At 66.0% G+C, this 23,547-nt stretch overlaps 1 protein-coding gene across 2 annotated transcripts in view; it reads left to right on the top strand.

Annotated features, from left to right (window-relative positions):
* The window catches only part of HTRA1 (HtrA serine peptidase 1), a 35,031-nt gene extending 20,863 nt beyond the window's left edge, over positions 1-14,168 (top strand). The window contains exons 4-9 of one of the 2 annotated variants that reach the window (XM_054728972.1): positions 4,265-4,459; positions 9,632-9,664; positions 10,175-10,289; positions 10,978-11,035; positions 12,769-12,867; positions 13,527-14,168. In XM_054728972.1, coding sequence (XP_054584947.1) covers positions 4,265-4,459; positions 9,632-9,664; positions 10,175-10,289; positions 10,978-11,035; positions 12,769-12,867; positions 13,527-13,695 — 669 coding nt within the window. In that variant the 3' untranslated portion in view covers positions 13,696-14,168. The remainder of the gene's footprint in view (positions 1-4,264; positions 4,460-9,631; positions 9,665-10,174; positions 10,290-10,977; positions 11,036-12,768; positions 12,868-13,526) is intronic. The other variant, XM_054728973.1, reaches the window with a different exon arrangement.
* The last annotated feature ends 9,379 nt before the right edge of the window (positions 14,169-23,547 follow it).

Genomic DNA, 23,547 nt, shown 5'->3' with positions numbered 1-23,547 from the left:
CAAACCTGCCTGAGAGAGCACACTCACCGGAGCCCTTTCTGAACACAGTGAGGTACCAGGTCTCCGCTCCGGCGACCCCTTCCCCTGAGGGCAGAGCCCTGAGCTGGTTTTAGGTTCCCTCCGTGCACCCCATTCCTAGGGAGGCTGCTCCCGAGCTGGCGAAGACGATCACGGGGCCACACTCCCCTCGCCAGTGGGGCCAGTGAGCACGAGGAGGAATGTGCTGGGCCCTCTGCTCTTTTTTTAATAAAATTTATTTTTATTGGTTTCAGAGAGGAAGGGAGAGGGAGAGAGAGAAACATCAATGATGAGAGATGGATTTCAGAGAGGAGTCATTAATGGGCTGCCTCCTGCACGCCCCCCACTGGGGATCGAGCCTGAAACCCGGGCCTGTGCCCTGACCGGGAATCGAGCCTTGACCTTATGGTTCATAGGTCGACGCTCAACCACGGAGCCACGCGGCCGGGCAGGTTTGTGTTTTCTTAAACTCACTCTCGTTGGTTCGGTCGTGAGCGTGCAGACTGCGGGCGGCAGGCATGTCGACGCCCTGGCCTCCTGGCTTCCCCGCTCACGAGCTGGGCGTGACTTTGGGGACTGGGATGGCCCTGGTCCTAGAAGGCCTTGGGCTGCGCTTGAGCGGCCGGCTCTCTGGGTGGGGCCGAGGGCTCCATCTCTGACCCTGAGCCTCGGCGCTCGCCCGCCTCCCTGCCTCGTGCAGGAGTTTCGTCTTCGTCCCCGTGGTGGCTGGGGCAGCCGAGTGAGCAGCACAGGCCTCATCCCCCCCTCCCCCTGCTCTCCATCTGCCAAGCTGGGGGGGCGGGGGGGGGGCTGTCTGCCTTGGAGAGGCTCTGGGAGATGGCGAGATGGCGAGATGGGGAGATGGTGAGATGGCGAGATGGCGAGCTGGGGAGCTGGGGGGATGGGGAGATGGGGAGATGGCGAGATGGGGAGAAGTGGGATGGGGAGATGGGGGGATGGGGAGATGGGGAGATGGGGAGATGTGGGATGGGGAGATGGGGGGATGGGGAGATGATGGGGGGATGGGGGATGGGGAGATGGGGAGATGATGGGGGGATGGGGAGATGGGGAGATGATGGGGAGATGGGGAGATGGGGAGATGTGGGATGGGGGGATGGGGAGATGGGGGAGATGGGGGAGATGGGGAGATGGGGAGATGGGGAGATGGGGGAGGTGGGGGAGGTGGGGGAGGTGGGGGAGATGGGGAGATGGGGGAGATGGGGGATGGCTGTTAGGGAAGGGCTGGCCTTGGCTGGGCCGCTCAGAGGAGATCAGATCGTGTCTGTAGCCGGGAGCCTTGGGGCGCTTTGATGTGGAGGCGCGGGAACCAGCCCGGGGACACGGCGCAGGGTTAGACCTGTGTGAGCGGGTGTTTCCTGTCTGCAGGTCAAGGCCGGGCGTGGCCTTGCGCTTCCCGCCGTATCTGCGTTTCATCTCCCCAAGCCCCCCGTGGAGCGTCTGTCTAGACGGCTGTGGAATCAGACGCTCACTGACTGCGGGCATTTGGCCAGCAAACGTATGGCCGCGCCGCGCAGACAGGCCGGAGGGGAGGGGAGGTGCGGAACGGGCTGCACTTGGGTCTGGAACAGACGGGAGCCTGATGCTGCGGGGCCAGCCGGTCCCCCAAACTGGCGCCAGGCCCCCGCCGCCTCTCGGAACCAGTCATTCGGGGCAGAGCGTCCCTCGCGGTGAGGGCAGGAGAGCGGGGCTCAGCTGGGAAGCCTGCTTTCTCGCTCAGCCGAGCTGCTCGTGAGCGGAGAAGCCACTCCCGCGAGCCTCAGTTTTCACGTCTGTAAAATGGGGAGAACAGGCTCTCACGCCCCAGGAGGTCATGGAAGTGCTTTGTCATCTGAATTCAGGCTTCCTGTCGGACCCGGCCCCTGGTGTGTATCTGTCTGCTCGCTTTTTCTAACGTCGGTCCTTCACGGTCCGTGAAATGTGTGCGTGAGCAAAGCTTGCACCGGTGGGAATCAGCGCTGCCCACGGGCCCGGCTGTGCCCGCGTGCCCTCAGCGCTGCCCACGGGCCCGGCTGTGCCCGTGTGCCCTGTTTCCTCTGTTCAGGGGGACGGGCCTTTGGGAGTCCGTGGGCTGCATGGCTGATGCCCCATCGTCCAAGCTGCGTGGTCGCCCGCGTGTGCATGGCCTCACTGCACTGGCACCACGCTGCCCTCGGGGTCCCCGGGGAGTCCCCTGAGCAGCACGCAGGCCCCTGGGGTCTCCCCTCTGTGTCCTCACCGCTGCTGCACCCCCTTCCCTCCAGTGTCTGCCTCCTTGCCTGTCTCTGGGCCCGAGCTCAGACTGAGCAGAGCGCTGTCTTCAGGCCCCTCTGCCGCCTACACACCCCGAGACCCGGGAGCCCGGGACGGGGTTCGGGAGGGGGGTGGCCGTCACTTTCCGATGGGACCCCAGCCTGTGGCTGAGCAGGTGTGGCCCAGCCTCCTTTCTGCTGAGCTTGAAGGCGTGCACTGATCGCGTGCACTGAGCTGGTGAGAAGCAACTGTTACCGTGGGCGGCCGGGCAGACCCAGCCTCCCCCCTTGCTCCCCCTCACGCCCCGCCCCGAGGCTGTCCCAGGCCCCGAAGGAGCAGGAGCGTCCCCGTGGGCCTCCCAGCACCGGCCCGACTCCCGCCGCCGCACTGCGACTGTGGATGAGGTCACTCCTGGCAGGGACGCCTGGCGAGGGCCCAGGGCAAACAGGCCGCTGAGCTGGCGGCTGTGCCTGGCGCGGAGGAGCCGAGCGGGGAGTGCGCTGCAGCCTGCCCCTCCCGGCAGCGCCCTGCGCTCTGGCCTCAGGCGACCCCACCCGGCTTCTCCCGTGCACGGCGGGGTGGCCCGGCTGGCGGGGGGAGCTCAGCTGGTGAGGTTCCCCTGTTGGGTCTGCACAGACCCGGGACTGACAAGTCCCCACAGCTCCGTGAGGCTTCCCTGGCCCAGAGCGATGCTTAAAACGAGCCAGGCCTCTCCAAACAGCTGCTCAGCCCGAGGCCCCCGGATCCTCAGACGGACCGGGGAGGGGGGCATGTGGCACGGTCCCATTTGCCAGATGAGAACGCCGAGGCTGCAGTGGTTGTGAGCTCAGGCCAGGATCTCACAGGGCTGGGGATCGAGCTGCAGTCGAGGTACATGCCCTTCAGGCCCCAGGTGGACGCTCTATCCACTGAGCCACACCGGCCAGGGCTCAGTGTTAGGTGTTGGGTCCTCCCTCCCAACATTTCTCTCCTCCTCCTCCCTGACCTGCTGGCCCAGCAGCTCCCGGGCATCGCCTTCCTTGCTGGGTGGGGAGGTCTTGCTGGCGAGGTGCTGTGTGTGGAGGGTGCGGGTCTGGGGCCAGGCCACAGCCCAGGGTTCCGTCCTCCTCTGTCTCACGCCATCCAGTTGCCCAGAGCCTCAGTTTCTCCGTCTGTTCAATGGGCCCATCCGCGGGTGTCTGCTCCGTCCCCGGCAGAGGACACGCTGAATCACGGCTGGTCCCCCCAGCCCACCCCCCGGACCCCCTCGCTTCTTTCTCTCTGGGGGTGGACGGACGCGAGCACCCGGGTGGTGACTCGCACGCGGCCTGGGCTGGACGCGGCCTTCTGGGCCTGGCCCACGCGGTTTGGGGCCGCTGCTTGTTTGCACTCAGAGGACAGAGGCAGAAAGGACTCCTGGGCCCTGGGGAGGGCGGGAGTGGGGGCCCAGGGCTCTCTTCAGCCGGCGCCCTGAGCTGCCTTCACGCTGTCCGTGCGGAGCTGGTGGGGGCTCGGCCCTGCCGCCTTCACGGGGCATCCGGGTCGCGTGGCTCAGCCTGCCCGGCCGGGAGCAGAGCTGGTCGGGGCCTTTTCAGACCCGGAGGGAGCCCACCCCTGGTCTTGGCGTCTGGGGGTCCTGGCCGCCCCGCCCCGCCCCGCCGCTCACCAGGTGGCGTGCACTTGGCACAGGATGCGCTGCTCCGACCGCCCGGGCTCGGAGGGTGTGCCTGTCCCTCCCCCGGGGTGTGCGGGCTCGGGGAACCCCGGGCAGTGACCCCACATCTGGAGTGCGTCTCCCTCCGGCTCCTGGTCCCAGGGTCTCAGGGCAGGTCCGCGCCGATGGCTCCAAGGTGTGCGAGACCCCGGGTGCCGCCAGGCGCGGCCTTGGCGCTCACCACAGCGGCGGCGCAGGGAGCACCGTGGCGGGAAGGGAAGAGGGGCCGGGCCAGGGAGGGACGGGGCTGGGCCCGGTTTGCAGGTTTGCAGGCCGGAGCCGACGAGGGCCCGTGTGTTGCAGGGGAAGCTGCCGGCGCTGCTGCTGGGCCGCTCCTCGGAGCTGCGGCCGGGCGAGTTCGTGGTCGCCATCGGGAGCCCCTTCTCCCTGCAGAACACGGTCACCACCGGCATCGTCAGCACCACGCAGCGCGGCGGCAAGGAGCTGGGGCTGCGGGACTCCGACATGGACTACATCCAGACGGACGCCATCATCAACGTGAGCCCGGCCGGCGGCGCCTGGGGCCGGCGGGTCCTGTGGGGTCGGCGGGGTCCTGTGGGGTCGGCGGGGTCCTGTGGGGTCGGCGGGGTCCTGTGGGGTCGGCGGGGTCCTGTGGGGTCGGCGGGGTCCTGTGGGGTCCGGCGGGGTCCTGTGGGGTCCTGTGGGGTCGGCGGGGTCCTGTGGGGTCCGGCGGGGTCCTGTGGGGTCCTGTGGGGTCCGGCGGGGTCCTGTGGGGTCCTGTGGGGTCGGCGGGGTCCTGTGGGGTCCTGTGGGGTCCGGCGGGGTCCTGTGGGGTCGGCGGGGTCCGGCGGGGTCCTGTGGGGTCGGCGGGGTCCTGTGGGGTCGGCGGGGTCCTGTGGGGTCGGCGGGGTCCTGTGGGGTCCGGCGGGGTCCTGTGGGGTCCGGCGGGGTCCTGTGGGGTCCGGCGGGGTCCTGTGGGGTCCTGTGGGGTCGGCGGGGTCCTGTGGGGTCGGCAGGGTCTTGTGGGGTCCTGTGGGGTCGGCGGGGTCCTGTGGGGTCGGCAGGGTCTTGTGGGGTCCTGTGGGGCCGGCGGGGTCCTGTGGGGCCGGCGGGGTCCTGTGGGGTCGGCGGGGTCCTGTGGGGTCCTGTGGGGTCGGCGGGGTCCTGTGGGGTCAGCGGGGTCCTGTGGGGTCGGCGGGGTCCTGTGGGGTCCGGCGGGGTCCTGTGGGGTCCGGCGGGGTCCTGTGGGGTCCGGCGGGGTCTTGTGGGGTCCTGTGGGGCCGGCGGGGTCCTGTGGGGTCGGCAGGGTCCTGTGGGGTCGGCAGGGTCTTGTGGGGTCCTGTGGGGCCGGCGGGTCCTGTGGGGCCGGCGGGGTCCTGTGGGGTCGGCGGGTCCTGTGGGGTCGGCGGGGTCCTGTGGGGCCGGCGGGGTCCTGTGGGGTCCTGTGGGGTCCTGTGGGGCCGGCGGGGTCCTGTGGGGTCCGGCGGGGTCCTGTGGGGCTGGCGGGGTCCTGTGGGGTCCTGTGGGGTCGGCGGGGTCCTGTGGGGTCGGCGGGGTCCTGTGGGGTCGGCGGGGTCCTGTGGGGTCGGCGGGGTCCTGTGGGGTCCTGTGGGGTCGGCGGGGTCCTGTGGGGTCGGCGGGGTCCTGCAGGTCTCGGGGAGTCTGGCTTGGGAACCAGGGTGCGGTCTGATCCCCAAGGTGCGTCCAAGGGGTTCCCGGGAGCAGGAGGCTCGGCCCCTTAGCCGCCCGCAGGGACTGCTGGGAAGGAGACTTTATTTGTTTTATTTTTAAAAACATATTTTTATTGAACTCAGAGAGGAAGGGAGAGAGAGGGAGGGAGAAACATCCATGATGAGAGAGAATCACGGATCGGCTGCCTCCTGCACGCCCCACACTGGGGATTGGAGCCCACAACCCGGGCCTGTGCCCTGACCGGGAATGAACCCTGACCTCCTGGTTCATAGGTCAACGCTTGACCACTGAGCCAGGCCAGCTGGGCTGCAGGGGACTGTAGATCGGCCAAGCGCTGCAGCTGGGGGACCCCCTCTCCCCAGCATAGACCCTAGTGCCTAGTGGGGCTTGCTGAGCCTTGGGGTGCACCTGAGTGGCACCCCTGCCCTAGTCGGTGTCTGATGAGGCCGGGCCACTCCCCTCCCACGTGTGGGATCTTTTCTAAATCACATTCCCCACGTCACGTGTCTCCCCGGCGGGAATAAAGACCCCCCACATCTGTGAGTGAATGAGGACCCCCCACATCTGTGAGTGAGTGAGGACCCCCCACATCTGTGAGTGAATGAGGACCCCCCCACATCTGTGAGTGAATGAGGACCCCCCACATCTGTGAGTGAATGAGGACCCCCCCACATCTGTGTGTGAATGAGGATCCCCACATCTGTGAGTGAATGAGGACCCCCTCACACCTGTGTGTGAGTGAGGACCCCCACATCTGTGAGTGAATGAGGACCCCCCACATCTGTGAGTGAATGAGGACCCCCCCACATCTGTGTGTGAATGAGGACCCCCCACATCTGTGAGTGAGTGAGGACCCCCACATCTGTGTGTGAATGAGGACACCCCACATCTGTGAGTGAGTGAGGACCCCCACATCTGTGAGTGAATGAGGACCCCCACATCTGTGAGTGAATGAGGACCCCCACATCTGTGAGTGAATGAGGACCCCCACATCTGTGAGTGAATGAGGACCCCCCACATCTGTGAGTGAATGAGGACCCCCCACATCTGTGTGTGAATGAGGACCCCCCACATCTGTGAGTGAGTGAGGACCCCCCACATCTGTGTGTGAATGAGGACCCCCCACATCTGTGAGTGAGTGAGGACCCCCACATCTGTGTGTGAATGAGGACCCCCCACATCTGTGTGTGAATGAGGACCCCCACATCTGTGAGTGGATAAGGACCCCCACATCTGTGAGTGAATGAGGACCCCCCACATCTGTGAGTGAATGAGGACCCCCCACATCTGTGTGTGAATGAGGACCCCCCACATCTGTGAGTGAGTGAGGACCCCCCACGTCTGTGAGTGAATGAGGACCCCCCACATCTGTGAGTGAATGAGGACCCCCACATCTGTGAGTGAATGAGGACCCCCACATCTGTGAGTGAGTGAGGACCCCCACATCTGTGAGTGAATGAGGACCCCCACATCTGTGAGTGAATGAGGACCCCCACATCTGTGAGTGAGTGAGGACCCCCCACATCTGTGAGTGAGTGAGGACCCCCACATCTGTGAGTGAGTGAGGACCCCCACATCTGTGAGTGAGTGAGGACCCCCCACATCTGTGAGTGAATGAGGACCCCCCACATCTGTGAGTGAATGAGGACCCCCCACATCTGTGAGTGAATGAGGACCCCCACATCTGTGAGTGAATGAGGACCCCCCACATCTGTGAGTGAATGAGGACCCCCACATCTGTGAGTGAATGAGGACCCCCCACATCTGTGAGTGAATGAGGACCCCCCACATCTGTGAGTGAATGAGGACCCCCCACATCTGTGAGTGAATGAGGACCCCCCACATCTGTGTGTGAATGAGGACCCCCCACATCTGTGTGTGAATGAGGACCCCCCACATCTGTGTGTGAATGAGGACCCCCCACATCTGTGTGTGAGTGAGGACCCCCCACATCTGTGAGTGAATGAGGACCCCCCACATCTGTGAGTGAATGGGGACCCCCCACATCTGTGTGTGAATGAGGACCCCCCACATCTGTGTGTGAATGAGGACCCCCCACATCTGTGAGTGAATGAGGACCCCCCACATCTGTGAGTGAATGAGGACCCCCCACATCTGTGTGTGAATAAGGACCCCCACATCTGTGTGTGAATGGGGACCCCCCACATCTGTGTGTGAATGAGGATCCCCACATCTGTGTGTGAATGAGGACCCCCCACATCTGTGAGTGAATGAGGACCCCCCACATCTGTGTGTGAATGAGGACCCCCCACATCTGTGTGTGAATGGGGACCCCCCACATCTGTGTGTGAATGAGGACCCCCCACATCTGTGAGTGAATGGGGACCCCCCACGTCTGTGTGTGAATGAGGACCCCCCACATCTGTGTGTGAATGAGGACCCCCCCACATCTGTGTGTGAATGGGGACCCCCCACATCTGTGTGTGAATGAGGACCCCCCACATCTGTGTGTGAATGAGGACCCCCCACATCTGTGAGTGAATGAGGACCCCCACATCTGTGAGTGAATGAGGACCCCCCACATCTCTGAGTGAGGACCCCCACATCTGTGAGTGAATGAGGACCCCCCACATCTGTGAGTGAGTGAGGACCCCCACATCTGTGAGTGAATGAGGACCCCCCCACATCTGTGAGTGAATGAGGACCCCCACATCTGTGAGTGAATGAGGACCCCCCACATCTGTGAGTGAATGAGGACCCCCCACATCTGTGAGTGAATGAGGACCCCCCACATCTGTGAGTGAGTGAGGACCCCCCACATCTGTGAGTGAATGGGGACCCCCACATCTGTGTGTGAATGAGGACCCCCCACATCTGTGAGTGAATGAGGACCCCCCACATCTGTGTGTGAATGAGGACCCCCCACATCTGTGAGTGAATGGGGACCCCCCACATCTGTGAGTGAATGAGGACCCCCCACATCTGTGAGTGAGTGAGGACCCCCCACATCTGTGTGTGAATGAGGACCCCCCACATCTGTGAGTGAGTGAGGACCCCCCACATCTGTGTGTGAATGAGGACCCCCCACATCTGTGTGTGAATGAGGACCCCCACATCTGTGAGTGAATGAGGACCCCCCACATCTGTGAGTGAGTGAGGACCCCCACATCTGTGAGTGAGTGAGGACCCCCCACATCTGTGAGTGAGTGAGGACCCCCCACATCTGTGTGTGAATGAGGACCCCCCACATCTGTGAGTGAATGAGGACCCCCCACGTCTGTGTGTGAATGAGGACCCCCCACATCTGTGAGTGAGTGAGGACCCCCCACATCTGTGAGTGAATGAGGACCCCCCACATCTGTGAGTGAGTGAGGACCCCCACATCTGTGTGTGAATGAGGACCCCCCACATCTGTGAGTGAATGAGGACCCCCACATCTGTGAGTGAGTGAGGACCCCCCACATCTGTGTGTGAATGAGGACCCCCCACGTCTGTGTGTGAATGAGGACCCCCCACATCTGTGAGTGAGTGAGGACCCCCACATCTGTGAGTGAGTGAGGACCCCCCACATCTGTGAGTGGATGAGGACCCCCCACATCTGTGAGTGAGTGAGGACCCCCCACATCTGTGAGTGAGTGAGGACGGCAGCAGGTTTCCGGCCTGGCTGCCGCTCAGGGTTCGTTCCCAAGCTCCCTCCCGCTCTGCGTGAAGCAGCGGGACTAGAACTCGCCGTGCGTGCGCGTTTCCAGCCCCAGCCTCGAAGTCGGGGTCCCACAGATTGGGGGGCGGGGAGGGGGCTGTGCAGGCTGAGACCCTGGGGCGGCAGCAGGCGGGCAGCCGGGAAGGTTGTGTGGGGTGTTTTAGGGAGTTCAGAGTTTGGAGAAAAAATCCCATTTATGGCGGATCTAAAACTTCCTGGAAATGGTTGAGGCCCCTTCGTTCCCGCAGAATATCGGGGTGCAGGCACAGGTGCAGGCAGCGCACGCAGGCGCCTGTGTGTGTGTGTGTGGGGGGCCTCACAGGGCGACCTCCTGACCTCCTTGTGTTTGCTTTCAGTACGGAAACTCGGGCGGCCCCCTGGTCAACCTGGTAAGGCCTTCTGCTTCTCAGGGTGTGGTTCGCGCCTTCTTCCCCGACACGATCCCGCCCTCAGTCACCGCTCACCCCTCACTCCAGGGGTCACCCCTCACTCCAGGGGTCACCCCTCACTCCAGGGGTCACCCCTCACTCCAGGGGCCACCCCTCACTCCAGGGGTCACCCCTCACTCACAGGCGAGGGCCCGGGTTGGGGGCTGACCTCTGGCTGCGGGAAGAGGGCGAGGAGGGGTGTACGTGCGCTCTTGGCCGGCTCCCCGTTCCAGCCGCGGTGAACAAACCCCCCAGCAATGGCGTGGCGGTTTTCACGGCCGGTGCTCCCCGAGGGGGCCCGAGGGTGCGGGTCCCCTTGCTGGGCGAGACCCCGGTGACGCCTGCCCCCCCCCCCAGGGCCCGGAGCCCCTCCTGCCAGCCCCCCACGTCTTCCATGACCCCCCCCCCCCCCCCCGTGAGCATCTTCAGGGGAGCCTGTGGGCCCCTGAGCCGGCCTGTCTTGCCTTTCAGGACGGCGAAGTGATCGGCATCAACACCCTGAAGGTGACGGCCGGCATCGCCTTTGCGATCCCCTCGGATAAGATCAAAAAGTTCCTCACGGAGTCGCACGACCGGCAGGCCAAAGGTAAGGCGAGCGGACGGCCGGGGGGCGGGGGGGGGGGGGGCGGGGGTGCAGGCCTGAGGCGCTGCTCCCCGGGATCCGGGACCCGGCAGGGACGTGACCGTGAGGACCCAGCGCTGTTACTCAGGACGGGAAGGGGCGCGCATCGTGATCCCCAGGATTCAATCGCAGAGATCTGGGGTCGCGGCCCGAGGCCCGTGAGCGTCCGTGCAGGGTGATGGGTGCCGGCCGGATCCCGGGGGACCCCTCCCTCCCTCAGCTCCTCCCTCACGTGTGTCCTGTGAGGCCTTGGCCCCGCCAGGTGGGATTTAGTCCCACTTCACTGCTGAGCAGCTGAGATTGGGGGGCCATTCATGCCACAGACGTGGGGGGGCCCATCTGCTCGGGTCCAGCCGGGCGGGGGGTCCCTTGAAGGTGTGATGTTTACCTTCCACCTGGGCCGGGGGAGGCGGACAGGAAACTAACCAACCAGGTGATTTCGGATGGCGACAGGGCTTCCGGGAAAACGAGGCAGAGCCGGGCTGGGGAGTGAGGGGAGGGCAGCCGGGGACCCTATGGTCGAAATGTCCCCTCAGCTGAGACCTGCAGACGGGGGGGTGGGGGGCGGGGGGGCGGGGACGGGGGAGGAGGGCCTGATTGAGCCGCACGGGCCCAGTTCCCCGGCTGACTCGCCGGCCCCTGCCGTCCCCAGGCAAAGCCGTCACCAAGAAGAAGTACATCGGCATCCGGATGCTGTCCCTCACGTCCAGGTGGGTCCCGGGGGGCGTGTGTCTTGCACGTAAGGAACCTGCTCGCTGGCGCCCCCGCGGGAGGGCCTCACGCGGCCCGAGGAGACCCCGCTTCTGGGAAGTATGTCGCCTTAGGAGAGAGGAGGGGCCGTTATCCTCGGCCCCTTGTTTTAGTTTTATTTTTTAAAAATACGATTTTATTGATTTCAGAGAGGAAGGGAGAGGGAGAGAGAGAAACATCCATGATGAGAGAGAATCATGGATCGGCTGCCTCCTGCACGCCCCCCACTGGGGATGGAGCCCGCAACCCGGGCCTGTGCCCTGACCGGGAATCCAACCGTGACCTCCTGGCTCCTAGGTCAACGCTCACCCCTGAGCCACGCGGGCCGGGTGACCCCTCCTTTCACCGTTCAGTTTGTTTCTGCGTCTGAGCAGGTCCTTCCTTCTGGAAAGTTCTGCCTTGTTTTGCAGGCAGGCCTGGATGGCGGGGTGCCGGTCACTCCCACAGGCCGGGCCTCCACCCACATTCCGGGAGTGCCCGGGTGCCCTCCGCCAGCTGCCGTGGGCTGTGGCTCTGGAATGCGGGCAGGCCCACGCCGGAGGCTTGTTTTCCCGGAGCCGGGGGACGGGCACGTGGCCGCCAGGCCCATCACATGCTGGTGTTTGCCTCCCTCGGTGACCAAGTCTGACGTAACCGCCTGAGTCCCCGTAACCAGGGGTGCGGCTGACACGGGTGAACGCGTGTGGACGTTAGTATGTTCTCGCTAGAACTGGCTCGGCTTTCGTTGGTCGTGAGCCCGCGGTGTAGGTTAGATCCGTGTTCGGAGGCCGGGCCCTCTCAGCACCCGTCCGGCCTTGCCCGCGGGGAGCAGGCGTGAGCCGCCGCCTCCGGGGTTCTGGCCGAGCTCTGCTGCTTCCCGCCCGGCGTGCGGCTTTGGGAGGAGCCGGCCTCGGAGCCCAGTTTCCTGCTGCCGGGATGGGCGGCCGCAGGCACCGGGCGGGTGGTGAGGACCGAGGACTCGGTGGGTGTCGAGGCTGGGACGTGGGCGGGCGGATCCGGCCGCTGCGGTCACCTGCCCGCGCTGCGCCAGGCACGCCTCGTGCCGCCGCCAGAGGATCCCATCTGCCCTCCTGACCAGCGTGTCCTGGGGCAAGGCATCGTCCCCGTTTTGCATTTGAGCAGAGTAAGGCCCAGAGAGGTTAAGCAACTGCCCCAGGTCACACAGTGAGCAAGTGGCAGGGCGAGGCTCCCAGCCAGCCGACCGCTCACTGCACGGACTCCTCCAGTGGAGCGACGGCCACTTCGTGACTGAAATCAGTGGAGCCCGGCCGCGTGGCTCCGTGCTTGAGGGTCGACCTAGGAACCAAGAGGTCAGGGTTCGACTACTGGTCAGGGCACAGGCCCGGTTGTGGGCTCGATCCTCAGTGTGGGGCGTGCAGGAGGCAGCCGATCCGTGATTCCCTCTCATCATTGACGTTTCTCTCTCTCCCTCTCCCTTCCTCTCTGGCATCCACACTAAGAAAATAAAATAAATAAGTAAAGTAAGCACAGTCGATGGACTGATGAGCCCTCTCGCTGTCGCCCAGTAAACCTTTGCGTCTTGTAGACGGCGGACGGCGGCTTGAAGCAGAGCCAGGACTCCCGGAGTTTTACGTTAGAACCAGGGACGGAGGAGAAGCCGGGGTGGGGGTCTTGGGGGGCTACGGGGAGGAGGGGGTGTCGCTCGGAGCTCACGAGGTGCCTCCCCCCCCAGCAGCAAGGCCAAGGAGCTGCGGGACCACCACCGAGACTTCCCGGACGTGCTCTCGGGGGCGTACATCATCGAGGTCATTCCCGACACGCCCGCGGAAGCGTGAGTCCGAGCGTCCTCCCTTTCCCCGACTTCCCGCCGTTCCGGGGCCCTGTCAGCTCAGGCGACTGGGCGGGTCCCGGGCGGGATGGTGGGCCGTCCCTGCTCTGTCCTGCCGGCCGGGCCGGCCGACCAGGAGCAGCTCAGGACTCCGCCGGGAAAGGGGCGTCCTGCCGTCAGGAGCCCTGGCCTCACGGGGGGTGTCGGGATGGAGAGGGCTGTCGACTCGCTAGGAGCCCCGGGCGGGTGGGTCCCGAGGCCCCGGGCAGGGGTCCTGCCGAGGAGACAGCTCGGCCGGCAGCAGGCGGGGGTCACCTTACCGACCGGGTCCAGAGGGAGGCGCGGACGGGCCAGCACACGGCCCGGGCCTTGGGGGGCTGCCTGCTTCTGTCCCGCCCGCAGGATAACGTGGGTTTTGCACTTTTAAACGTTGGAAAGCGTTTTTAAGGAGAAAAGACGAAAAGATGCATGAAAATGACGTGCGCGTCGGACGTCAGCGTCCGCAGGGAGGGTGGCGGGGGCACGGCGGGGCCTGCTAGAGGGAAGGGGCCGTGGCGCGTCGGGGCCGGGGCCGCGGAGCTGAGGGCTGTGCGGGGACACGTCCCGGCCCCGTGGCGGAGCGGCGGGGGCGCGGGGCCCTCACGCTGTCCCCCGTGTTGCAGCGGCGGCCTCAAGGAGCAGGACGTCATCATCAGCATCAACGGGCAGTCGGTGGGCTCCGCCAGCGACGTCAGCGACCTCATCCGCAAGGAGGGCGCCCTCCGCATGGTCGTGCGCAGGGGCAACGAGGACGTCGTGCTCACCGTGGTCCCCGAGGAGATCGACCCGTAGCCGGCGGGGCGGGGGCGGCGCGTGCCCCTCACAGACCCTCCGCCCGATGCGGGGCCGGGGCCGGACGCCCGGGGCTGTGGGCCGCCCTGCTGCTGGCTCGGCCGGGGCCCGGGCGGCCGACGCCTCCTGGGCGTCTGCAGGCCGCACCGATGCCCGCGAGGGGCCCGCCTCCCGCCCGTGTGCCCTTCCTCTCGCCGTTGGACCGTTCCCGCCTCGAGCGTCCGCGGCGTCGCCTCTTTACCTGCTCAGCGTCCTGGTGCCGGGAAGGCCGTCACGTGCCGCGTGGACGGGAGGGCGGCCCGGGAGCCGCGCGGCACCGGGCGTGCGCGCTGTCCTCCGCGTCGGCACCCAGAGGAGGGAGCGGCCGGGACCGCGGGCGGGTGGCCGTGGCTCCAGGAGCAAACGCGCCTCCCGGGAACCCGGGGCCAGGCGCGTGGCCGACGCAGCTATTAAAGTTCTCCTTCGTGCTCTGCCCTCCGCGTGCGTCTCTTCCTTCCCTCCCGGCCGCGGGCGGAGTGAGGGGGCTCCTCCTGAAGCCGCACCGTCCACGCGGGGTGGCCCCGGTGTCTTCGCGGGATTCCCAAGTCCCCGCGGGGCTCGGCCGCCCTGGCCCGCGGGATCCCACGTGAGGACGGCTGCGCTCGCATCCGGGCTTTTCAAGCTACAAAGAGCCTGTCGGCCTCGCACGCCGGCCACCGGGCAGCGGAGGCTCGGGGCCTGCTCGGCGCCCGGCGCAGGCTCAGCGTGCGGGGGATGCGGTGCGGGCCGGCCCGGCTCGCGCTCCCGAGCTCAGTCAGGAAGCCAGGTCTCTTTCTTTTATTTTTTTGGTTAATCCTCACGCGAGGATATTTTTCCCGTTGCTTTTCAGACAGTGGAAATGGGGGGGGGGGGGAGGGGGGAGAGAAACATCGATGCGAGAGACACATCCATTGGTTGCCTCCTGCACGTGCCCAGGTCTGTGCCCTTGGCCCGGAACCGAACCCGCGACCGTTCAGGGCACAGGCCAGGCCTCCAGCCGCCGAGCCACACGGGCCAGGTGCCGCTTTGAAAGGCAGACACTTAGGAGACGGGGACGCGACCCCGAACGGCCCTGCCTGCGTCCCAGGGCGGGCAGGGTGACGCCGGCTCTAGTTGTCCGGGGCTCTGGACTAGAAAGCAGACCGTCAGCTGGGGGTGCAGAGCAGGGCTCCCCACAAAGTGCCCTTGAGGGGCCCAGCCTTGGGCAGCTCCCGGCACCACTGTCTCCCTGAGGCTGCAGGAGCTCGCGAAGCTGGGCCCCGAAGCCTGTTGCAAAGCTTGAGCTTGACCCACCGGCGTGGCTCAGGGGCTGAGCATCGACCTGTGAACCAGGAGGTCAGGGTTCGGTTCCCGGTCAGGGCACATTCCCCGGGTTGTGGGCTCGATCCCCAGCAGGGGGCGTGCAGGAGGCAGCCGATCCATGAGTCTCTCTCATCACGAATGTTTCTCCCTTCCTCTCTGAAATCAATAAAACATTAAAAAAAAACACACACACACACACACACACAAAAAAAACACACACAGAAACCATTTGAGCTTGGCAGTGTGCCCAGGCCCGAGTCCCCGCGGCAGGGAGCAGGGTCCACCCAGAGCAGAGGGACCGGCTCCCAGAGAGTCAGGGTCAGAGGGGCTCCGGCTGGGCGGAGGCTCAGTTCTCGGGCCGAGAGCTTAGTCCTTCCCGCCCTCGGGGGCTGAGAGCTCGGGGAGGCTCGGAGGCCCCGGCCCGAGGGGTAGCGGGAGCGAGGATTAGGCAGCGGCCTCGGCAGGGCTGACCCGAGGCAGCTGGGCGGCTCGGCCTCACGCCACGCTCAGCTGACCGAGAGCCGCAAGGAGCCGTGAGCCCTGGCGTGGGGTTGGTGTTTCCTCCCTCGTGAGAGGGGGTGACTCAGAGAGAGGCCTGTGGCGTCAGGCTGCACCCACAGCTGTTTGCCCGTGGCTGCTCCCCGGGTGGTCCGGGGGGGTGCATGGGGGGGTGAGGGGGTCAGCCAGCCGGCCGAGCCTGTCTCTCTCCGCCTGTCATGCTCCCGAGGCTGTGGGCGGCTGGTCTGGAAGGAGGGGGCCCGCGGGCGGCTGGCCTGGGTCCCTGCAAACACTCGGCAGCGGCCGGCGCCCAGGGTCCTGGTGGGGCCGGGGATCTGCCTGCGTGTGCGGTGACGTCACGGCCTCGGGCACGGAGCTCCGCACCCTGGTTGGCACGTGATGCCTTTGGTTACGTGGCTGCGCTGACCGCGGGGCCTGGGCCTTGTGGGGGCTGCACTGGGATGGTGCACCCCACACTCATCCTCGCGGCTTTCACAGGACCTCCCGGGGGGCGTGTGCCTTCTCCTCCTCCCCCTCCCCCTCCTTCCTCCTCCTCCTCTCCCCCCTCCTCCTCCCTCTTCCCCTCCCTCTCTTCCCCCCTCCCCCCCTCCTCCCCTTCCCCTCCCCCCCCTCCCCCTTCTCCTCCTCTCCCCTCCCCCTCTCCTCTTCCTCCTCCTCCCCCGCTCCCCCTCCCCCTCCTTCCTCCCGCCTACTCCCCCTTCCCCTCCCCCCCTTCCCCTCCCTCCTCCCCCTCCCCCTCCCCCTCCCTCCTCCCCTCCCCCTCCTTCCTCCTCCCTCTCCCCCTCCCTCTCTTCCCCTTTCCTCCCCCTTCTCCTCCTCCTTCCTCTCCCTACTGCCCTTCCCCCTTCCATTCCCCCTCCCCCCTCCCCCTCTCCTCCTTCCCCTCCCCCCTCTCCTCCTCCCCCTCCCCCTCTCTTCCTCCTCCCCCTCCCTCTCTTCCCTTCCCCTCCCCCTCCTCCTCCCCCTTCCTCTCCCTACTGCCCTTCCCCCTTCCATTCCCCCTCCCCCTCCCCCCTCTCCTCCTCCCCCCTCCCCCTCTCTTCCTCCTCCTCCCTCTCTCCCCTCCCCCTCCTTCCTCCCGCCTACTCCCCCTTCTACTCCTCCCCTTCCTCCTCCCCTCCCCCTCCTCCTCTTCCCCTTTCCTCCCCCTCCCCCTCCCTCTCTTCCCCTCCCCTCCCCCTTCTCCTCCTCCTTCCTCTCCCTACTGCCCTTCCCCCTTCCATTCCCCCTCCCCTTCCCCCCCTCCTCCTTCCCCTCCCCCCCTCTCTCCTCCTCCTCCTCCTCCCTCTCCCCCTCCCCCTCCTCCTCTTCCCTTAAGAGCACGGCTTTGGAGCCAGATGGAGGCAGGTTAACCACTGCCTGCATATTGCTGGCCGCGTGGCCTTTGACCAGTGACTTAGCCTCGCTCTGCCCTTTCCCGCCTGTGACGTGGGGAGAATCATAGACCACCCCCCGCAGCTGCTGGGGTTAAATGAGTCGATACGTGGCACCTGGTGAGCAATAAAGGCCCAGCAACGTAGACGCTACACGCACGCCCTGGAGCCTCAGCGCCCCCTGGTGAAACGGGGAGTCACCGGGTGCCGCCTGCCTTGGCGTTGGGCGGGCTCCCTGTGCCGGCACGGCCACGAGGCGAAGCCGGGCTGCCCTGCGCTGCCCTGAGCGGGCTCTGAGGACAGTCCCAGCGGCAGCACCTGCGGGAGCGCCAGGCGCCCAACGGCCGTTCGCTCAGACCCGCCCGAGGTGGGTGCCACGTTTATCCTCTGACGCGGGACGTAACCGCCGCCCGAAACAGCATCTTCTCCCCCTCAGGGCCCCTGCGGGGGCTGCCGCTGCCCCAGGAGGTCTGAGCCGTGGCAGTGGCGCTCTGGTGGGCGCATGTGGGCACGTGCCACCGCGGCCAGGGCCCTCCTGAGGGTGTGTGTGTGGGGGACGGATGGGCGAAGGGGCCGCCCGGGTCCCAGGCTCCTGGGCAGAGCTGACAGGTGAGGCAGGCGCGTGGCAGCGCCGGGGGGCTTAGTGCAGGAGGGCAGGTGGTTCCCCTGTGGCCGGCAGGGCGGTCAGCGGGCAGGACTGCCCGGGGCACTGGGGAGCAGGCTGTGGGACCCCACTCTCCGCCACTTGGATGGTGCCCTTGACAGGCAGGCTGGAGCTGAGGGTCCCTCCTTCCCCACAGAGCCGGCCTGCGTGGCGTCTCCCCTCACGTGGCGTCTCCCCTCCACGTGGCGTCTCCCCTCACGTGGCGTCTCCCCTCCACGTGGCGTCTCCCCTCACGTGGCGTCTCCCCTCCACGTGGCGTCTCCCCTCACGTGGCGTCTCCCCTCCACGTGGCATCTCGCCCTGTGCCGCTGGGATCTGAGAGGAGGGTTGGGGTGCTTGCTCGGACAGGCATGCCTGTTTTGAAACAAGTGTTGGTCCTGGCTGGTGTGGCTCAGTGGATAGAGCGTTGGCCTGCGGACTGCAGGGTCCCGGTTTGATTCCCGGTCAAGGGCACGTACCTCGGTGGCAGGTCTGACCCCCGGCCCTGGTGGGGGCGTGTGCAGGGGGCAGCCCCTCCATGTGTCTTTCTCACATGGATGTTCCTCTCTCCCCCTGCCTCCCTCCCTCTCTCAGAACCAATGGGAATTCCCCCGGGGGAGGACGGACAACACAAAGCCAAAAGCCGCAGCACACGTGTTGGTGGTGTGTGGAGGCCCATGTATGTGTCCCAGGGAGTCCTGCCGGGCCGGAGGCCGGTTCTTAGAATTCTGCCCGCACGTGGGAAGCACACATGGGAAGGGCCCCGCTGGGCCTGGCTCTGTGGGAGCCTGCGGGGCCTCCGACCCCATGTGTCCCGTGTCCGGGCCCAGCTGGGCCGGCTCCCGGCGGTCCGTGCCGGCTCCCACTCGGACGCGGGCCCTGGGCTCCCTCACGCGGGTGGCGCGGTTGGTTGTATTGAGAACGTTTAAAAGCAGCCGCCTCAGTGTCGTGGCCGCCGAGGACCAGCAAAGAGCAGATGCAGGAAACGCTGCACACGCGTGTAGTGTGACAGGAAAAGTGGCTCAGGTTCTCTTCTTAAAAATATTCTTTATTGACCTCAGAGAGGAGGGCGGGAGAGAAACATCACGGTGAGAGAGAATCCTGGACCGGCCGCCTCCTGCACGCCCCCCACTCGGGATCGAGCTGCAGCCCCGACCGGGAACAGACCGTGACCCCCTGGTTCCTGGGTGGACGCGCGGCCCCTGTGCCTGGCCGGCAGCACAGAGGGTTTTTCCGGCAGCGAAGCCGTCCCGAATGACCGCGGAACACACATCACGAGGAAGGAGCCCCAATGAGCCCGGGCTCTGGTGGTGATGACGTGTCGGGGTGCATCGCGGTGACGAATGTGGGCGCTGCAGGGGCGCTGGTGGTGGGGAGGCTGGGTGCAGAGGCCGGGGGTGTCTGGGAATTCTACTTTCTGCTCAGTTTTGCTGTGAACCTAAAACTGCCCTCAAAACGGAAGTCTGTTAATTAACATAAGAAACAAACGAACTTCGGAGCAAAGGAGACTCACAGACACGCCGGGAGCCGCAGGCAGCACCTGTCCCACCGGGAACGGACTCCGGGCGCTGCTCCCCGATTGGCCTCCTTCTGCCGCTCTGGCCCGGCCTGCGGCCCGAGGCACGCGTCCCGGGCAGAGGGGAGCGGGAGCGCGGTCTAGAGAGGACTTTCCAAAGGAGAGGCTCCCCGCGGGCCCGGCGTGCAGAGTCCTCCCCCCCCCCCCCCCCCCACAGCGACAGAAACACAACCCAGGCGCAGCCGCTGGGAGGGTGGCAGCTGCCCCCTCGAGGCTCCCACGTGGCTCCCGCCCTGCTTCCCGCGACCCTCCCAACCGCTTCCTGACCCACCCCTCCCACCCACAGAAACGCACGTTCTCATGGAAGGAAATCTGTTCTTTTAAAATATGTTTTTATTGATGTCAGAGAGGAAGGGAGAGGGAGGGAGAGAGAAACATCCATGTTGAGAGAGAGTCATCCATCGGCTGCCTCCTGCACGCCCCACACTGGGGATGAGCCCACCACCCGGGCCTGTGCCCCGACTGGGAATTGAACCCTGACCTCCTGGTTCATAGGTCGACGCTCAACCACTGAGCCCCGCTGGCCGGGCGGGAAATCTGTTGCTGAGTCGCGAGGCCCAGGGCGCCCCGTGGTGGGCCGGGCTCGGTGTGGCTCTCCAGGCGGCCCACCTCGGTGTGGGCGGGGCAGTGCCCGGTCCTGGAGGCGGTCCCCAGAGCCCCAACAGGGTCGAGGGGCTTTGGGGCCAGGGCTGCCTCTCCTCGTCCAGCCGCCGCCACCTCCCTCCTGGGCCCGGCGTCCAGGCAGCCCCCGCCGTCCGGCTGGGCTGGGAGAGCAGAGCTCCCGGGAAACCTGTGGCTGGGAGGACGGAGGCGTGGCCACTAGGGGGTGAGCTGACCTCGGGGAAACTCCGAGGAGGTGTCAGGGGACCCGGATGTGAGAGGACAGACCGGGGAGAGAGAGCTGAGAGCGGGCGGAGGGGCAGCTGCCGCCGCCTCCACCGCGGACAGGAGGACAGGACCGCCGGGCGAGGGCCCTGGCCACGCCTCCCGTCCCTGCTCCCCTCGGCCTCGGCGGCCCTTCTCTTACACGCCAACCCCTCACCGTTTGCTTCCTGTGGCTTGTTCCTTTTGCTGAAACATAAGCCCAGGAGAGCGGGGCTTCTGCACAGACTGTCCAGCGCCCTTTACCACGGGGGTCGGGGGTCAGGGTCAGGGTCAGGGTCAGGGGTCGGGGGGTGCGTTGCAGGAAGTGGCCGTTGGGAAATGAATGGGCATGGGCGGCTGTCGGGGCGTCCGCAGCAGCCTCGGCCTCAGGCGTGGCCCTGGCTTCCTGCACTCGGACTTTTGGGGCGAGTCCAGGGCCCACGGGGCGGGAGCCCCCCGAGGACAGGAGCCCCCGGGTCTCTGTGCCCGCGGCGGCCCGGCGGCTTCTCTCGCTGGCCAGTCCTCCTCGCTGCCAGCGCTCCCCTCTCCTCCCCCTTTCGTGACCGTCAGGAGGCGCGGTCCCCCGGGTGCTGGACCTGCTGCGTGTTTGCCAACACCACGGGACACACAACACGGACACACAACACGGGACACACAACACGGACACACAACACGGACACACAACACGGACACACAACACGGACACACAACACGGACACACAACACGGGACACCGGCCTGGGGTCCCTTCGCTGTGATTCCTGACCCCACAGGCCACCCCCCGCGGAGCCCAGGGCCTGCGTGCCCGGCCCTCGTCCCCCAGCAGGGAATTCCGGGACCTCCCCTCCCCCCCCCAAGCCCCCGACTCTCGCCACCAGCTGCCTCCTCAGGCTCAAGGCGAGGCCCTCCGTCAGGGACCGAGCGAGCGGCCAGGCGGGGCCTCCGGGGCCTGGAGCTGTGAGCCCGGGACGTGCCAGGCGCCCTCCGGGGGGCAGCCCCGGCTCCTCGTTGAAGTGGCCCCGTTTGTGTCTGTTTACAGCCTGTGGGGCTGGGCTGGGGGGCCTTTGGGATGGAAAAGGCGGAGGCCCCGGCTCCGGAGAATCCTGGTTCGGGAGGGGGGGGGGGAGGAGGAGGAGGAGGAGGAGGAGGAGGAGGAGGAGGAGGAGGAGGAGGCCGAGCTGCTGGGTCCAAGAAGAGGAGAGGAGCTGGCCTTTTCCGGGGCGCACCTGAGGGAGGGGGGCAGGCCCAGGGCAGCCGAGGGCGGGGGACGGGGTGTGGAGGGGACGGGAGCCGCTGATGGGACGTCAGGTCTGTGCTCGGCCGCGAGGAGCCGAGGGAGGCGGCCGGGCGCCGTGAGGCCCGCCCAGTGTGCGGAGGAAGCGGGGTTACAGAATCGGGGGGCTGTGCCCACGGCCCTGGAGGTGGCGTGGGAGTCGGGGGGGCTTTATATTGAAACATGGAGACGAGGGCGACGGTCCAGCTCAGGAGGCGCACAGCCCTGAGCCCTGGTTTCTCAGCCCGGGGGCGCCTCTGCTCTCCAGTCCCCCCCCCCGCCCCCCGCGCTCGTGTCCCCCGCAGCTCCCGTGTCCCCGCAGCTCCCGTGTCCCCTCCCCCTGAGCTCCCGTGTCCCCTCCTCCCGCAGCTCCCGTGTCCCCTCCCCCCGCAGCTCCCGTGTCCCCTCCCCCTGAGCTCCCGTGTCCCCTCCCCCCGCAGCTCCCGTGTCCCCGCAGCTCCCGTGTCCCCCCCACGCTCCTGTGTTCCCCGAGCTCCCGTGTCCCCCCTGAGCTCCCGTGTCCCCTCCCCCTGAGCTCCCGTGTCCCCTCCCCCCGCAGCTCCTGTGTACCCCCGTAGCGCATCCAAGGACCCGAGCATCCATTCCTGACTTTCTTCTTTTAAAAAAAAATATGTTTTTATTGATGTCAGAGAGGGAAGGGAGAGGGAGAGGGAGAGAGAAACATCAATAATGAGAGAATCACGGATCGGCTGCCTCCTGCAGGCCCCACGCTGGGGATGGAGCTCGCAACCCGGGCCTGTGCCCTGACCGGGGATCGAGCCGTGGCCTCCAGGTTCCTAGGTCGACACTCAACCCCGGAGCCACGCTGGCCGGACCCTCCATGACTTTCTGTTCCCGTGGTCTCCTCCCTTCGGGCCGGGTCTGCACGCAGGGGGAGGGGCAGGCTCCCGAGCCCTGCTGGTCGGCGCCCACACGGACGGAGCTCAGGGCGCTGCACATTTCGTCGCCAAGCACCGCAGAGTCAGCCGTGCCCCCCACACCCCCCTCGCCCGCATCTCCACCCACATCCGCCAGACTCATTGTTCTCCCCAACCCGACCCAGAAAGCCGCTCGGAGGAAACCAGCCCTGGGTGCGGACAAAGGGCAGCACCGGGCACAGCCCAACGCGCCCGCCGCCGCCGTGGTGCTGGGCTGCCATGGAAACGGCTTCCTGATGGCGGCCAAGGGCATTTCCTTTGGCTTGACCGCAGCCCCCATCCCTTTCCAGTCTGGACGGATCTAACTCAGCGATTTGGCAGGAGACCTGACCGCTGGCCGTGGAGCCGTGCCTCCTGGGAAGGAGGGGGCGGGCCGCCTTCCAGTCACTCAGGAGGCCTCGGTTTCCATGGCAGCCTCCCTCGCTGGGTCCTCTCACCTGGAGGCAATTAAGGTGGACGTCCTCGCTGATGTCCCCGAAGTCCTCGTCTGTCTGTCTGTCTGTCTGTCTGCCTGCCTGCCTGCTGCACATTGGTCACGGGCACGCTCACCGTGTCCCAGGCACTTTCTTTCTTTTTAAAGTATATTTTTATTGATGTCAGAGAGGAAGGGAGAGGGGGAGATAGAAAGATCCACGATGAGAGAGAACCGTGGATCGGCTGCCTCCTGCACGCCCCACAGTGGGGATGGTGCCCTGACCGGGAATGGAACCCTGGCCTCCTGGTTCCTAGGTCGACGCCCAATCACTGAGCCACGCCGGCCGGCCTTGACTTTAGTCTTTAAGACCCTTTTGGACTTCTGCCCCGCAGACCTGGTGGTCTCTTCCCTCTCAGCGTCCTCCGTCCTCGGGGGCCCGACCTCCAACATGTTTGTGTCTGTAGAGGTTCCAGCTCACAATCTCACACACAAGTGATGAGCAGCAATCAGGGAGCAACGAGGGTCCCACCATACAAAGGAAAAATGTGAGCCTAGAGCCCGGCCGGTGTGGCTCAGGGGTTGAGCGTCGACCTATGAACCAGGAGGTCAGGGTTCAATTCCTGGTCAGGGCACATGCCCGGGATTCGGGCTCCATCCCCAGTGGGGGCGTGCAGGAGGCAGCCAATCAGTGATTCTCTCTCATCGTTGATGTTTCTCTCTCTCCCTTCCTCTCCCTTCTGCTCTGAAATCAATAAAAACATATTTTTCAAAATATATATACGATCCCACAAAGAAAATCCGATAACTTTAGTGAGCTTCCATGAATGAAACTAGAAACCGGGGTCCTCTGATTTAAAAGTGAACGACAGTAAAAACAGACATTTCTTTCCATAATTGAGCTCTAAAGGAGGAAGGAGAAGGGGCGACAGCGG

The sequence above is a fragment of the Eptesicus fuscus genome, chromosome 17, assembly GCF_027574615.1.
Source record: "Eptesicus fuscus isolate TK198812 chromosome 17, DD_ASM_mEF_20220401, whole genome shotgun sequence".
In the NCBI taxonomy this organism is placed as follows: Eukaryota; Metazoa; Chordata; class Mammalia; order Chiroptera; family Vespertilionidae; genus Eptesicus; species Eptesicus fuscus.
Note: the sequence above shows the minus strand (reverse complement) of the source record. Positions and strands in the feature narration are given on the sequence as shown.